Genomic DNA, 17414 nt, shown 5'->3' on the forward strand with positions numbered 1-17414 from the left:
GAGACCGTATTCAGTACTTGTGTAAAAATCAAAGATTCACAGTCTATTAAGCATTTTATTCCTTGTGATACAGTATTTACAGAGAACAGAGAATAGCAGATAGGTAACAGATCTTATTCATTAAAATCCTTCCATTTCAAATTACCTTAGCCAATAGAAAATAAATCTTTCACTTCAGAAATCACAAGATCTTCTGCTCTACAGACTGCTAAAATGAAAAATAATTACTTTGGATGACGAGAGGAATTCTCAGGTGTGGATTTGTCCCACAGAGGCTTTAAGCACTTAACTGAAGCATCTAAAATAGGAGCCTTCTTTTGCCTGGATCATTGTGTAACAAAAACAGTTATTTTAATCATAATGTGATTCATACCTTCCATTTGTCAGTGGAATCTCCATCTGAATATCACTACCTCCTACCATCTACTTAAGGCAATCAGGCTCCCAGTTTAGACACTTCAGATAAGAGTCTAAAATTAGGCTATATCGAAACCTATATTGGATCAGAAGAGGAGCGGGGGAAATCTCAGCAAATTAGAGATGCACACCTTTTGTAGATGGTCTCAACTCCAGGATGCTCGTGTTACTTTTAGTGTTACTAAGTTTGCAACACAGAGAAATGGACTTCAAGAACAAGAAGCTCATACAGAATTCTCATGAAGAGTGTGCAATTGTAATGACTATTTCTGTACTTAATACTTACCAGGTTGGCCATCACGATAGTATCAACCATGACAGGATTATTCTTTGTGCCCAGAGTGAACTGTAACCCTCGAGGAGGTTGTCCAGTTGTCACATCAAAGCAATGTCCTTCAAGCAATATATATTCTAGTTCATATTCTGCTATAACCGTCCCTTTTATCTGTGGAAGGAACATTTAATCAATAAATTATGTCATTTAACTATGTGGGAAAAGCAACATATTACAATGACAAACATGTTGTGTGGGATTTACCTCAACTAAATTCAACTGTCAAAAAAAAAAAAAAAAGAAAGGCCCTTCCAGAAGGAACTTCACTTAATTTTAAAATAGGTATCCAAGATAAAGAGGATGAATCACTGTCTGGAGGGTCCTTCTCTCCATTGACTGTTGAGGAAGCTGAGGCATCTCAGCTTTGGTAAGGTAAATCCCAACCTTTATTTTCACAATACACCTTCCAAATACACAGCTTCAGTCAATCAAACATCCTCAATATTTTGCATGAGCTTAGCGACTGAAACAAATCTAGTGACTTTGAAGCTGAGGGATTAAAAATATAATTAAAAAATTGTGAACTAAAAAAGAGTCAAATATATTTTTATCTATATTAATAAACAGCCATATATTCAGGTTTATTTGAAGATTTACCTAGGTTAATCCTATTACTACTAAAAATATATAAAAAAATAAAAGAGAAATAGAAAGCTAACACACATAATCCCTTAACTGCTTTATTTTCTATCAAAAAAATAGTATTTCTGTAAACATTATAAAGCTCAACACAGCAGATAAATTGCTTTTACTTGTACTCTGCATTCTGATTTTTTGTTTCATTGCTTTCTTTTAAGACTTTTTTTTTTTTTTTAAAGTAAGAGAGAATGTGAAAAAATGATGAAAATAAAAATGGTAAAATACCGACTAAATAATCAATTACCACAGAAAATATTTCTGGAAAACAGACACACAAATCTCACAATATTTCCATTTCCCTCTTAAGGTAGAAGGTCCAACATAACTTTTATAATGTTTACAAACTATTACTTACATCCTGTAAACGAATGTTATCGAGATCACAGGAACTTTGTACTGCTTCAACCAACCAGCTTTCAGGAGTGATCATGTTTAGAGTCAAAAGGGGTGACTCTGGCAATTCTAGGAATTTTGCCACAGGTTCGGAAGGAAGGTGCTTGTTGATCCCGTAAGTTAATTCTGGTTCCAGAACAAAACGATAGAAGCTGTTGAAAAAGAAGTGTTAAAAAAAATACATTTACTGAAGCCTCAAGTTCCAAACGTGAAGTTCTTCTAAAAAACTTTAAAATATAGTGAATGTTTACCAAATTAATGATGTTTGGAGGCACAGTAGCTCCCTATTCTTTTGGAATACTGTCAGACAATACCTACAGCATCTCAAACGGGCTGGTAGATGAACACAGATCTATTCGCTTTTGATAATTTCTAGCTGTGAAAGTGCATAGTTCCCATTAACATTCTAAATGGCTGGGAAGGTGAATACCCAAGAGGTGCATCTAAACATCTTGACTGTGAACTGCCTTGAATTCTCAGAATCTGTATCACTAAACTAAGCAGAAGGATTAATCTCTGCTGGAAGAAAAGAGTCTTTGGGAACAGCTCCTGGCACTAGCAGCAGCAAAGTCAGAGAGCAGAGGAAACGAGAGGTCTCTCTATTCCTCTCCAGCTCTTACCCCATTTATTCCACAGGTAAAAGTTCCTTGCAACAACAATATAATGATGATTTTTCTTCCTTCCTCTACTGATACTCAACAAAATGAGAAGAATCAGAACAGAGAAGGAAGAGCACTGAAGATGCAAAGCAGCAAGCAATGAGTGCTTCATATGGAAAAAAAAAAAGGACATTTAATTACTATGAAAAGTAAAAAGGTAAGAAAGTCTGTACCCATCAGGAGGAATACAATTTTCCCACGAAGTATTTGGGCTAGCATATGGATGCATTTCATATGAAACCATTGCTGCAACAAAAATACAACCTGTCCACAGGGCAGATGCCAGAACACTTCTTCCTCTCACCTCTCCCAAGCACAGGGAAAGAACCAGGCACTAAAACCTGCTAAGTGCCTAGCTTTAAAAGCGATCATGACAATGTTCACACAAGATACTCAGAAGACTGATGATTAAGACACTCTTTTGCAGTATAAGAGGTGTGAGTTCAATTCCTCTGAAAACAAATAGAAACTAAGGACTTCTTTTTGTGGGCAAGTGATTAATTCTCTAGTCTGCTGGCTAAATGGCAGGCACTACCACCAGCCTCTCTCATAAGAAGATTATAGGTAAAATATCTGCCAAAGGGATGGCAGTAGTTAAACATTTCTCTTAGAGGGAAAGGAATCCTCTCTGGGAAATTCACTTCAGTGTAAACATCTATAACTGAATTAGTGAACCCTGGTCTTTACAGACAGTTAAAAGAAACTTCAATATAAGGCAGGTACTTTCAGGGTATAATATTCTTAATGAATTATAATGAGATCTCAAATGCAGACTGTACATTCACTCAGGTGAATTTCATTTTTAAGTTGTGTACTTAATCTGTAAAATGCATTACACAGACAGTGGGCTCTAAGAAGTGACCAAGTTAGGCAGACAATCTCCCTCTGCAAGTTTTCACAGGCATGAACGACTATGCACTGATTTCTCTAAGGACTGTTTATGAGAGGTGCATTTGATGGACTACATCACTTCCCGGTGATCCCATGCTTGACACCTTAGAATTAGAATTTTTCTCTGGACAAGCGCAAACTGCTTAGGTAACATTCAACTTACTTTCAAAGAAAATCACTAATGCAACAAAAGAATCCAGAAACACAAACCACTGTTTATTTTTTAAGGGAATATACACTCTTAAGGCTGTTTTCCCAAACCAAGCAAGATGATATACTTGTAAGAAAAGCTATAAACTACTTACCTCTTCAGTGGCACTTCTGACAGCTTAGATCTGCAGTTCAAAAACAACCTCAGTTTCACATTGATAATGTCTTTGAGAACCTACAGAAAAAAAAAAATCTCTGTACAAAATGGTTCTTGGCAATCACCAAACTTTGAAAATAAGCCAAAGTTATCCTTGCGACATCCTGTCATTTCCCAAGCTTCAGTAGAAATCTCAAACATTTTGAAGTTCTAAATATATCTGTATATTAAGGGATGCTGTCAGATATTCCAAATAAAGATTTGACCTTTTCTAAAACTGCATGATTTAGCACATGATATTCTTGATAGTCAAAATGTTAATGTTTTCCCCTAGTGATGCAGTTTTTAAAAGAGCAGCTATCCTCATTTTCCAATGCTTGAGTAAATTATATTATCACCTTTCTTGTATTGTGTTTTCTAGAAGATTTTAAAGCACTTGAAAGTCTGTAAGTACAACACATGCCTTTTATTCAATAACCAATCTTAAAACAATGACTTTCACTCTTATTAAAATAGTTGTATACAGGAAACTGTTGAATATAGTAAAGCTCAGAGAATTATTTTAATACTTAATTACTTAATAATTTTAAATGTCAGCAATAAATTAATGATGGGTTAAACTATTTAATCAACTTCAAAACATTCCAGTAAGTTAAAGTATTTCTACTTCTTTCTCAGTTTCTTCATCTGTTCATTTCTAAAATACTAATTTTCTGGATGCTGTTATATAGGAACCATAAGATTAGGACAATATTTTTTTCTTACTTTTGTGAGCAATCTATTTTGTTTAAAGTTAACAAAGTTGTTAATTTCTTTAAAGCACTCTTAAAAACCTTGACCAAGTTATCTTCATTTCTGTGGTTTCTGATCCAAAGTGCTTATTTGAAAGCATAAAGCAGCTGTGTCTACCTTTATGGATATTATTAGAAAAGCAAATAAGATATTAAAGCTAAGTTAAAATACTGAGACTACTAAGGCTAAAATCCAAAATTACTATAACGGCAAGTAAATTGGGAACAAAGCAAGAAAATGGTCATCCTTAAATCTCTCTTTTATTATAACCATTTTTTTCTTTCCTCAATTCAACCCATGACTACACATATTCTTTACTACAGTGCTACAACTTTACATAGTCCTACGGACCTGTTCTGCTCCTAGTTTCTCATTCTCATCCTTTGTGTCACCTGAATACCATCACTGAAACACTACTGAGCAAAAAATAAAGACTAGGGAATGGCATAAGGGTGAGAACAAGTGAAGAAGCAAGAAACAAGAACCCAACAGCACTGGAAGCATAAGAAGGGAAAGTATTACACGACATGGGCTAAAGACCACCAAAATGAAAATAGAGGTCGAAGTGACTCAAGTATCTATCATTCAGAATAAAAAGCATTTGTAACCAGTGCTAGCGGGTCTCATCTACTAAAACATACCCAGAATTTTCAACATTAAAGAAAACAATTTCTCAAATAAAGATGTTGCATCCAAAATGATGTAAACCTGTACCAGAGTTTATCTTCAAACAAGACAAAAACCTCATCCCATTAGTAAGAATGATACTTCAGCAATCTGCACTGATAGGTTGTTGTGTGTAGAAAGAAATGATCTTGAAAAAGACTGAGGTATCAGCCCAATTCATCACCTGACCGTGAAATTTAGTATTATATGGTAGCCAAAAGAATAATGCCATTCTTAATTAACATGTCAAAGGAATTTAAATAGGAAATGACACATAAGACAAGAATGCATTATCTCTGTGTTTTCCAACAATGCAAATTCTGGAATACTGAATTTGGCTCTGTTAGTTAGGGCTTATGAGGACACCAAAAGCCAGGGCATTCACGTCAACACATGAAAATGGTTACAAGATTGGAAAGCCTCTTTTATAGCATGGTATTTGAAGAGTTCAGTCTGTTTACTTTAAATCAGAAAATCCAAAGAAGAGCATGGAAATTTAGTTCAGGGAGCATTTCATACTGTAAAAAATGGCTGAATTATTTCAGTTTACTGGGCTTGAAAATTATTTAAGAGCAAGTTTTATTTTGCATGTGCAGTCACTTTGCAGAACACTTACTGTAAGTTACCACAACTCATCTGCAAAGCATTAACTCACTAAACCAAGATTATTCAACCAATCACTTGGAATTGTTTGTGAACATCACCATAATACGAAGCATCTACACTGAAAACAAACTCTTATAATAGAATCTTCAACAGAACTGGCAAAATGATGAGAAGATGAATGCTTACAGCATGGAGCTAAATAAAAATCTGCAATTCCAAGTCTGAGTTTAACAGTCAGGTTAATTAACCACTGGAAAAGCTCAGTAGGAGCTGTGATCTGTACTCATCTGCTTGATAATATTTAAATTAGAATTAGATTTAAAAAATTATTTCTACTTCAAATGCTAATTGATAAAAAGAAGTCCTATGACCCATGTTATATAGGAAATGAGACTAGATTATCAAAAGGAGCTCCTTCAGAGATTCCTATTACTTTAGGGATGGAATAAGAGTTTCTCTCTGAAGACAGAACGAACAATGAAAAAAAGGGAAAAGATAATTGACAGGAAAAAAGAAAAGGTTTGATTTTTCTCTCCACATTTTTGAGTTCTTTGACAGTTACTGGAACAAGAAAAAAAAATGTAGATGATCCTAAGAGTTACATACTGATGGAGTAAAGCAGTTAGGCTAGGGGACATGTAGTTTGTTCAGTGGCACCATGTGTATTTTTTCAGCTGGTTTTGGTGAATCATGAGAAAAAAAAAAACCCTCTTCAATTTTGTCCTCATTTTTAGAAGAAGGAATTTCTACTTTTTTCACATCATCTTAGGGACCACCTTCATAACTTTAGGACTAATTAGCTGTTCCATATATTCTGCTGAGAACTGATGTGGTCCAACCCTGGTCAAGTTATGGCTAGTATTTAAAGATCTACTGTAGACAGTAACTGTTGCCTTGTCTGGAAATATTCAATACTGAAGTCTACAATAAAACTTTTTGAAAAAGGGAAAACATGGGTTATATGGAAAGTTCTACCTGGCTCCCTCTGGAGAGAATATAGAGCAGTTCTTATGATAGAATCCTGTATGTATTTTAAAGACAGATAAAAGCCTGTCCTTAAATTGCCACTTTCTCAGAGTAAGCAATAAAGTTTAGATTACAATTTACCTATAGCTGTTTACACCTTCTCAATTTCAATTCCATTTAACATGAGTAACTTGTTTATTTAAAAAAAAAAAATCCAAAATATTTCTTTGAAGTGACTATTAAGTGACACAAAGTAATATAATAGCATGCTTTCACCAGGGTAAAAAAAAAAAATTCATAATGTGGACATACTCAACATGGACTGGGAAAAGAATCATGTGCTTTGCTGTGGTAGTTACTACACAAATTTTGCACCATGAATAGTTACCATCCCAATATACTGGGCACTAATGCAATTACGTTATTCAAAAAAAGATCCTTTAAATATAAATATGTCCCAGTGGTTAAAGTATTTAAGTCATCTATATATACCAAGATAATCAGAAAGGCATCCATTTAGGAACTTTGAGTTTGGGGCTTGCTGTATATGTATGCATGTTTTGTCTCTGCACCAGGACGTGGTGGCTTTCCAGATAATTAGATATATCTTTTTTTTTTTCAATTTTCAGGTTATTTTATTTTTCATTTAAAAAATAATAAAAAAATAAAAAATAAGTTTCATCTACATTAAAATATTTCTGATTTGTTTAGTTTCAACAGCATTTCATTGTTCTCTTCTAAGGGTTGGCTTGAATAAGATGATAGCTCCTATGAATCAAGTAGGATCTGCGATGGCTGAACAGCTTGGTACACCATGGGAGTCATTTGCCTAGGCATGCATTAGGGAAGATATTGCTCATTAGGGAGCCTGTTGCGCTAGGAGGAACGCCGGCTTCTGCTCTGAGCTACAAGGTCCTTGATGAAACTTACCATAATATGACTTTCTGGCTGAGTTTCCAGTTAATTCCAAAATGAAAATATTTTCATTTGGTAATATCAAGCTTTCATTTTAACTGAGAATGGTGAAATGAAAGATCTGGTTCTAGAGAAAAGCTAGTATTTCAAAGTCTTGAAATATCAGAATTTTCATGAATTTTTTAAATGTTTTACTTTGCTTCACTATTATGGATGAAGAGTGAGTGGTTGCTTCAACACTTGATACAAAAGGCATAAAAGGGTATGAAAATGGGAAGGGAAAAAGCAATGTAAGAATTTATGAAACTTTCATAATTACTGCAGAGAAAAAGATAAAACAGGATGCAGCAAAAATCAAGTTACAGGCCTCAGAATTGTAACAGATCATAAAGAGAAGACAAAATTTACATTTTTATGGGAAACTATAAAGGAACCTGAGGTAGAGTGATATTCTGCAGCTAGTGAAAAAAGAAAATCATTTTAGGAGCTATGTTTTTAGGACAGTTTCTCTTTAGATGATAAATAGCTACACACAATGGAAGACTTCTAGATATACTTGGTAGCATTAATCAACTGAGAAATACCCTTCCAAGAGCTGAAAGGTTTATAGTCCAATCTTCTTATGATGATATTACGGGTCAGATTTAGACCACCTCATTTAGGTACCTTGGAAAACTAAGGTGATTTGGTTTAATGGAAAGAAGCATATGCCTCTTAAGATTTTGAGATGGGAGATCCTCTCCCTCTATATTATGCAGACAATCTCTTCCTTTCCTTCTATTGACTATAAAGAGCATTTATGGACTCACCTTTAAGAGGACTGGTTCATGGGGCATCTGAATTTTAATTACAAATAAAGTACTCACAATGATGAATTAGATCATCCTCAACTTTTTAATATGAATTTAAATAACTAAATATATATTTTTAAAAAAACCCTAAATTTTGTTTACCCCTCTACTACATGGAAATTAGACAAAGTTTAGTAAAAACTGAACGACAAATATGCAAATCAAAAGAAATGACCACCATCTTACAATCAATAAATGAGCCATCTTCTGTGCTTCTCTTGTCAATGGATCCACAATAGCAATAACATCATAAAATGGTTCATTTTGTTGGGGATCGACTTTTACTACACTGTTAAAAAAAAATAATAAATAAGTGACATGAAAACTCTAAACTGAGTTTGTGGAAATAACAAACATTTTTAGGCACTAATTTCTAATATCAGAGGCACGTCAGATTTTACTGCTCATGAAGACGTTTCCCTCATTTCAAGCAGTAATCATTATTGCTCCCTGTGATATCACTAGGAAAGCTAAATGTGAACAGCAATTAAAAATTTAGCATTTTAATCTACATAGTTCCATACTGGTTATTGGTTAAACACATGCCCCATAACAAAATTAATAAAATAAAAGGAAAACACACAGCAAAATTTTAAAAATGGCCTTTTTGTCACTGGTCTACAGTTTCCTTCAGTGATATCTAGAATCATCAGATTTGACAAGTGCCAGCAGTGACACAATTTTAAAAACACAGTGGGAAAAATGGCAACTGAGAAGTGTGAAACTTGATAGGATGGATTAGCTTTATGCATTCCAGAAAATAATTTAGTTTGATAAACTTAATTAGACTAAGTCAAGGAGACCCTACTTAAAGTTCTCTGGATCTGCAGGAAGGCAATGTTAGTAAACCTCACTTTAAAAAAAAAAATCATAGGCTGTAAATACACAAAAATAGACTATCTGAATTTGTTTTCCACAAAAAATATACCTAGAAATGTGAGTACCGTTAGTGAGTCAAACTCCCTCCAATATGATAGTAGCATAGTAGCGACTGTTACTAGTATAACTTTGGAAAAGGTGCTAGCCACTTAGAACAGGCTACTACTGATTTCACTCCTTGTATTTTCAACAACAGGGCCAGCCCATCGGCACAGCACACTAGAGCACCTTTACCAAGAAAAACAAGTAGGGATTTGGAAATAGCATTACAAAAATTTTTATTTTGATCATGGTTCTTGTGTTATCATATGTCCTTTTAAAAAATGTACCTGTCTGCTCCAGAAAGCTTGCCCCAACTAAGTTTAAATTAAAACCAGCTACTGTTAGTATCGCCTTACAAAGAGGACAGGATTCACAGATGCACATCTTGGTATTTTAGGTCTCATTCATTAACAATGACAACAAAAGAAGATGCTTACCGCATATTCACTTTCTAAATCTAGGAGCCCTATTAATTTGCATTTGAATGTAATCCTGTTGTATTAGCTGTGTATTTAGCTGTGGTCAAGAATGATACTGCTAAGCCACAAACTGTTACACAGGTATAAGCAAGTGCATATTAGCCTTGACAATGGTACGCAAGATCCACAAACAGAAAAAGTTGTGCTAGGGTTTTCCACATTAATGAAAATTAGTGGGGGTTTCTTTTAGCTCTAATCTGTGCAACTACTTCTAACATTTTAGTAAATGTATGGAGTCCAAGTTTTCTAACTCCAGATCACCACTTCTATTCACACCAATTGTAATCACTCTTTTTTCAGCAAAAGATAAGGCTGGAAAATCATTAGGTATTACTAATTAATTTATTAAGAAAGAGGTGAAGATGCATTACGCTAGGGCAGATGAACAGGTTGTTCATACACCCATAGAATCAACAACTTCTTTTAAAACTGGAATGCTTATACAAGTTTCCAAAGACCTTATGCAGTCATCAGTACATTCTAATTTTAATATGAAAGTACTGTAAGTGCATTATCATGACAGACAGAACTTACCTGTGCTGTTCTTTGAGTAATTTAGCATCTTGTCTCATCTCTGTTTTAGGCAAAGACGACAGTAGGGCATCTATTTTCATAATCAAATCACTGCCACTATATTAAATAAGGCACACATAATTTGTTTTTCATTAGAAAAGAAGTGAAATATTCACATTTTAATGTATGTGTCTCTGCATAAGGGATATTTAAAAAGCCCACATCCCAAACCTGGACTCTTTAAAATGATTGTCACCTCAAGGTTTGTAGCTTTGAGTAAAACCTTTAGCATGACAATGCCCATGAATCACTACTGCCTTGGAGCTTGTGAGCTGTACGCTTCTTAAAATTAAGTGATACAGAATTAGCAGAATTACCATTCAGCCTCACAGTTTGCATGGTACAATCTGCTGACATTTATAGCTCTTTATTCCTTTTTTTTGCAATTTTTTCCCTTTGTGACAATATCTAGGAGCAGACATAAATGAACAAGTTTCAAGTTTACTTGGGCACATATTTTAATTTTTTTGGTATTTCTTACTGGAATTTCCTTAGAAACCTTAGTAGTTCTATTTCAGTGTCACTAAGTCTTAATATTTGGTTAAATATGTTTTGCCTCTCACTACTTATCTCCTTGATAGTTCTACCTCCTCTTGATTTTGTTTTTCTGGTAGTTATTCTTTCAGTTGTGCCAGTCCTTCCAGATAACAGAAATGATACTCAGACACAGAAAGTCAATAGATACTGTAAAAATAATATAACTTTGCTCTCTTCTTTGTACACAAACTGGATCCTTAGATTAAAAGCTGGCTAGAACTCATCTTTACACCTCTTCAATTAACAGATGTGTGAATGTTGTCTAGCAGGGTGTCAGAGCACCACATCTGCCCACGCCTCTACAGGCTCCTTTTCTAACGACTCCCAAAGACAATGCACTTTCTTACTTCAAAGATCAACGCTCAGATATTACTGTGATTTTAAGATGCACTGGATTTTATCAAGCTTATTATTATTCTTTATAATTACTCTCAAGTAAACAAAAGCTAGTAGGAATTGTTTAGTTAGCTGTACTCGTCTCTTGGTTGTAAGCCCAGTGAAAGTAGATAAAGTACTTGGAGTAATTTAGCAGAGCTGCACGCATGTTATGAGGCAAGTTGGAGAGGATATGATTCTTTGGACACGCAGTGATCTCTTATGCCTTAGCCTCATCCCACATATGACCAATGTTAAAAGGGTGCATATGTCTCTTGAACAACACAGGGTGCCTTTTTTTCTGCTCCGTGGTGTAACAACAAGGTACCAAAGAGGCTGTCAGCAGCAGGGTAAATGACACATGCAGTTGAAACCCAACATATACAGTTTATATATACAGTGGAAAACTATGTTAAATAACATAATTAGCCAAGCATAAGGGTGATAAGAAATTTAGCAGATGTGCCATTTCTTCTAGAAAATAGGGCAAGGGTTTGAGTAGGTAAGTATACTAAGTCTGTCAGGGAAATGCTAAAAAGGAAATGAGGGACAGTTAAACCTGTCTACGTAGAAGTACTCAGATGCGAAGTAAGAGGATAGCAAATATATAGCACGCAAACAACAAACACTTTAAATGCATGTAGAGTGTATATATATGAGTATATAGTATGAAGAGTACTATGACTTTATATTTGAACCTTTGTTCATATTTCCCATGCAAAAGGATTATTCATTTGTCACAGGCAATAAACAAGGCACTATAACATAAAGCTTCAAAATGCCAAAGAATTTTACCTTTTACTACTGTTTCCCATCTCTTTGACAATAGATTTAATCTTCTCCGCTGAGGTACTGTAAGTTATTTTTTCCAACAAATTAAAGTCTTCTGCATAGAATTCATTTTCATCTAAAGGACCCAGTACCTTAGACAGAGAAAAAATGTTACTAAGCGTAGAATGTCCCAGTAATGTTTCTTTTGTAAGCAAAAATATACTAATATTTTAAATGAATGCACAATATTCAAATATGCAACCCCCAGCCCTATATACATCAATATTATTAACTATATAGTACTAAACTGTATAGTAACTATACAGGATTAGGTTTTTACAGTTATGTAATTGCAGTTAATTATCAATCACAAATAACAGCTGCAATGGAAATATCCATGATATTTTTCATTTTACATACCTATGTAAAGGAGTACATTATTTAGAAATAACAAATCTAAATTTAAGAAAAAGCTCTGTTAGGCACATTATTTTAAACTGAAATTCAAATTACTATCTGCCTACCACACTCTTTCGTTGTTTAATTCTGTGAACACAATCTTAACTTCTCAAGGCTTCTCAGATGAAGCAGAATGGATAGAAAAGAAGAAAAGAGCAAAGGATAAGAAATGCAGGATATCCAGAGACAAGAAACAGAACTACTATGTTTTTTTGGTGTCTGAAGGAAAAGAAGGTGTCTTGAAGTCCCAGAAAATAGCTTTAGGATGTTGTTTGGATTTCCTACTCATAGTCTACCAGGCTAAACTGACCCAAGTCAACTTCAAGAGCCTACAGGGCTCCCAGGATGTAGAATGTCATGATGTAAGTTTGGTGTAATTCAACTGCTTGCTAGAAATGAGAGGTTATCTAACAAAAGTCCACTTTTGAATTTTTTATTAATATTAATGATGCATGAGATAGAAAAACCATAGTGTGATTATGAAATACCATGCTACTTTTGTAAAGTCATAATTAGAAAAAAAAAAATTTGCTCATAAAAGCAAAACTTCAGTGCTGAAACAGCAAGGATGGAAATGAAGGATATCCCATGTCTTTTTTAAACGTAATCTTTTAAAGTGAAAACACACTTTCAGATAGATGAATATACATTATCGAATTTATCCAAGTATTTTTAAGAAAAGTATTTCCTTAAAACTTAAAATATTACATTATTTGAGCTTTCTTAGGCATGGAAAACAGTAACAACCATTGATAAAGTAACATTGCATATTTAGCTGGGGAGGGATTGACACAAAAAAGCCAACACAATTCTTTTGTGCTTCATCAACAAAAATGCATTCTGTGGGTTTGTTAGTGGTATTTCAGTTGTATCTCAGAAGCCATTTAGGATGCACAAGACTAACTAAGAACACAATTTAAAGAGAGTTTCCAGTAATGAGATGCCAACATAGTATCTCCGTTTCTTTCTAATGGTGGAGCAATAAATAGAAAATAGAAAAGAGTTAACTCAAAGAGTAGTTTGTATAAATTGTATTTGTAATGTAAGGTATTGACTGTCATTAACAAGTACTAAATATTGAACCCAATATTGTATTTTTTAAACACAGTTCCTCTATAGCCACACTGTAATTAAGGCTATTGGTTTCAGAATATACATACAAGAAATTGAAATAACAAAACTACTACACTTTTATTTGAACATTAAGAATTAGGAGTATAGAACAATTTAATATTTATAAACAATTTGGGTTTTTTGACTAGGGTAGTATTTCAAGTTCTATATGATTTATTTTTTGTTATATATGCAGTAGTTTATCCTATCCCAAATGTGTAAAATATAGGTAACTTCAGGATCAAAATTTATTCTTAAATATCATTAATACATCAAATATTAACCTATTTAGAGAATTTTGTCAGATTAACTCTTAAATAGCTGTGGGAATTGACACACATATATAGTAGCTTCAATGGAATGTAGCTAATAAACAAATTAGGAGTAAAACAAAATAAAAAACAAGGCAAACATTCATACCATTCTCTAACAACAGGCTGAATAAATGGGAAATCAATATAATGCATTTTCTTTAGCTTGAAACTAAGTTCCAGAAAGTAAAAAATACCTACAAAACGACTGAGAGATGACTTAATTTCTTTCTTACCCTGCCATTGCTCATAACAGCCATTTGCCCAGGAAGCAGCTTAAGAACCTCTTGGCAGAACATCTGGTGGGTTTTAATTAAATCCAGTCCTAAAGTGTTGTACTTCTTCTCAAAAGTATTGTCATCCATTCCCTAAAGCAAAGGTAAAGCATGAGATGGTGGAATGATTCAGCAAAAATAAATTTTGTAACAGCTGAAGTAATCAAAGATTTTCTTTAACCAGAAATCAAAATAAAACAACCGCCTCAGCTTCCATGTAAGTACATGATTGTTGGTGTGAAGCCATGGTCTCCCAACTAGCTAGTGTGCAGTTTTCACCCGTGAGCAACTGTGAATAACCATGAGAGGAAAGCTGAGCCTGAGGTTAAGCACTTTTTCTACAACCCAGCACACAGCTGCATGAAAAATAACATTCTCTGCTAACAACTGAACTGTATTCTCACTTTTAGGAAAAAGATATAAAAAAAATCCATAATACTCTAAAAACCTAATAGTCATTTTAATCTGGTCATTGGATACAGCTTAGTGTTTTGGGGCAGCCAACATCATCCAGTAAGACACATAACAAATCAATGTTGAAAGTGGGAAAAAAATGCTGGAACTTTGCCATGCTTACAATGGCACTGTGCCTCACCTGTCAAAATTATCCTGCTATATTAAACTCTACTGATATGTATTTCTTCATTAGAAATACACAGACCAAGCAAACAGATTCATTCAGATACATTTAATATAACAAAATACATTAGTAACATGCATACACTGCTTAATTAGCTATCTTTATGTCTTTCAAAATTTATTAGACAATGAAGTAAGAGCATGACCCAAACCAGCTAATTAATTTTCCAATATGGTGCCAGAGAGTTCTCTTAGTCTTCCAAATCTTCCTATTTAAAAATACTACAATTTAGAGCTCCTTCTGAAACAAAAACTGTACTTTGCAGCTGTTATTTGATAACTCAGCTCCACTCTACGTGTGAACTTTGAAATGAGCAACATTTGTATTTTAAACCAATGAATTTTCATAGAAACACACCAGAAAATGTTGGGCAGAGGTATACAATGCTTGTTAACCTCAATCGCTTCAGTCTGTGCCTATTACTGCTCACAACCACAACAGCAAGGTAAAAACAGTTACTTCTGAAGTCTTAGTTCATGACAAACATTAAAACTGTAATTTTAATTAAGAGCTATTAAAAAAAAAATCAACAATTAAAAATTAAACTATTTTGGTCTCAATAATCCAGTATCTGCACTCTGTATTTTTCAGTACTCTCGTATTTTCTTCCTTTACTTTAAAGAAATCCTCTATTCTTCCATCACATAAAAGTTGTCAAAAATCTAAATCTGCTTGAGCAGAAACTGTATACAGGTTATAAACTTCATAGCATTTGGCCAAACACTGTTACTCTCAACAGCATCTCCTTACAATAAAATATATGTAAAATGAAAAAGAAAGTAGTCTAATTTAGTTTGCACTCACTGGGCTGAGGAATTTTGTAATTTTAGTTCCAGCAGCAAGGGATTTTGCTGTCTCTTCCTTACTGAGTTTACTTAGGAAACTTTTTAAGTTTCTGTTGGTTTGCGTTAGAAAAGCAGTCAAAATTCCTCTTGCAATGGCTGTGTTATCTTCCTTTATTTTTGATGAAGGATTGTTCAAAATCCCAACTCGTGTATGACTGCTTGTTTTCTGCAAAGAAAAATACAGAATAATACACAATTTTACGGTTCCATCTGCTGTTACCTAATGTATTCATATCTATTATAACTCTGTGAAATGCCCTTAAGTATTTAATTTTTTGCAGCTATTTGTCTGTAGAAAACATACATCAATGCCTAATTCAGAACCTCAACTAGAAGTAAAAATGTTATTTGTAAGGATTTACCTATTCTGTAATACTTATTTTAAATAGATTTTTTTTTTAATAGAACAATTGCCTTTGAGCATTCTGCAGAAGTGTATTTTAACAAAGGACATACGTAAGTGTTCGTTTACAGACTTCAGAACTGGTTTTGTAGATGTTTTTCTATTTTTCAAAAACTATCAAACTAAGCATAAAATAAATACAAGAAAATTTATCCACTTATCACTTTAATCTTAATCAGCAGGAAAATCTTTCACTTGCTAAAATCAGTGATGACACTTAAATTTTACTAGAGAGAGTGATGACTCTAAGGTAGGATCGAATAGCATCACTAACTGAAGAAAAGGTAAATGGACTCTATTGCAGTAAAGAATACAAAAATAAGGAATGACGTCACGGATATCCAACATATTTAAACAGCAAACTTTAAATTGCAGCCCTTGAGAAAAGTTTTGTTACTTATTTGTGAAAAGCTTGAAAATGTGTACTTTAAACTGTTCCTGAGAAGCGTGCTCTCGCTGGAAAGAAGACAGGCGGCATACTAGGCTATGTTAGGAGACACATGGCAAGCCAATCAAGGGGAGTGCTTATTCTCCTCTAGTCAGTACTTCTGAGGCTGCACTTGGACTGCTGTGCCTGGTTTTGGTCCCTCCAGTGCAGCAAGGATGTTGAGATGCTGGAGAGGCTTCAGCAAAGGGCTACCAAGATGGTCAGAGGCCTGTGAGGAGGCATTGAAGAAGCTGGGCTTGCTCAGTCTGGCAAAGAGGAGGCTACGGAGAACTGTAATAGCAACCAACAGCTACTGAAGGGGGAGTGAAAAACGTGACAGGGCCAAACTCTTCTTGTTAGCAGCAAAGAGTATAACAAGGGGTAATGGTCACAAATTTTGGCCTGGCAGGAAAAACCACACTAGGAAGGCAGTGCAACACCAGAGCAAATTGTCAAGGGAAGGGACAGAGTCACCTCCTTGGAGATTTTCAGGACTCCTTCAGACAAACCTACAGCTGACCTGATCTAATGATGGCAATAATCCCACTTTGAGTGGGAGGCTGAACTAGATGACCTCCAGAGGTCTCTTCCAGCTAAGATATCTCTAGTTTTTTTCAAATAAAGTAAAAATACAGTAGCAGTTTTCAAAATATTATATATTAGCTGGAATAGTTGAAAGTGAGTTCCCTTCAGCCACTTCCCCTCCCAGATTCTTGCACAATTTTCTTCAAAGGCTGATGGCAAATCACGCCAAGAGGTGTCTGTGCCAGTTCTGCACCTATCAGAAATTCTACTAGATCCTGACCCAACAGACAAAAGAGACTAGAAAGGAGAAGAGAATCACTATAG

The 17414-nt window shown here is 34.4% G+C and overlaps 1 protein-coding gene across 1 annotated transcript in view; it reads right to left on the reverse strand.

The window, feature by feature from the left end:
* UGGT2 (UDP-glucose glycoprotein glucosyltransferase 2) overlaps window positions 1-17414 on the reverse strand; it is a 99754-nt gene that overhangs the window by 22478 nt on the left and 59862 nt on the right. The window contains exons 22-29 of the mRNA XM_050913596.1: window positions 15695-15901; window positions 14212-14343; window positions 12117-12244; window positions 10371-10466; window positions 8623-8725; window positions 3639-3718; window positions 1746-1935; window positions 704-862 (exon numbers count right to left, since the gene is read on the reverse strand). Of these exons, the coding sequence (XP_050769553.1) occupies window positions 704-862; window positions 1746-1935; window positions 3639-3718; window positions 8623-8725; window positions 10371-10466; window positions 12117-12244; window positions 14212-14343; window positions 15695-15901 (1095 nt within the window). The remainder of the gene's footprint in view (window positions 1-703; window positions 863-1745; window positions 1936-3638; window positions 3719-8622; window positions 8726-10370; window positions 10467-12116; window positions 12245-14211; window positions 14344-15694; window positions 15902-17414) is intronic.

This window comes from Gymnogyps californianus, chromosome 1, assembly GCF_018139145.2.
Source record: "Gymnogyps californianus isolate 813 chromosome 1, ASM1813914v2, whole genome shotgun sequence".
In the NCBI taxonomy this organism is placed as follows: domain Eukaryota; kingdom Metazoa; phylum Chordata; class Aves; order Accipitriformes; family Cathartidae; genus Gymnogyps; species Gymnogyps californianus.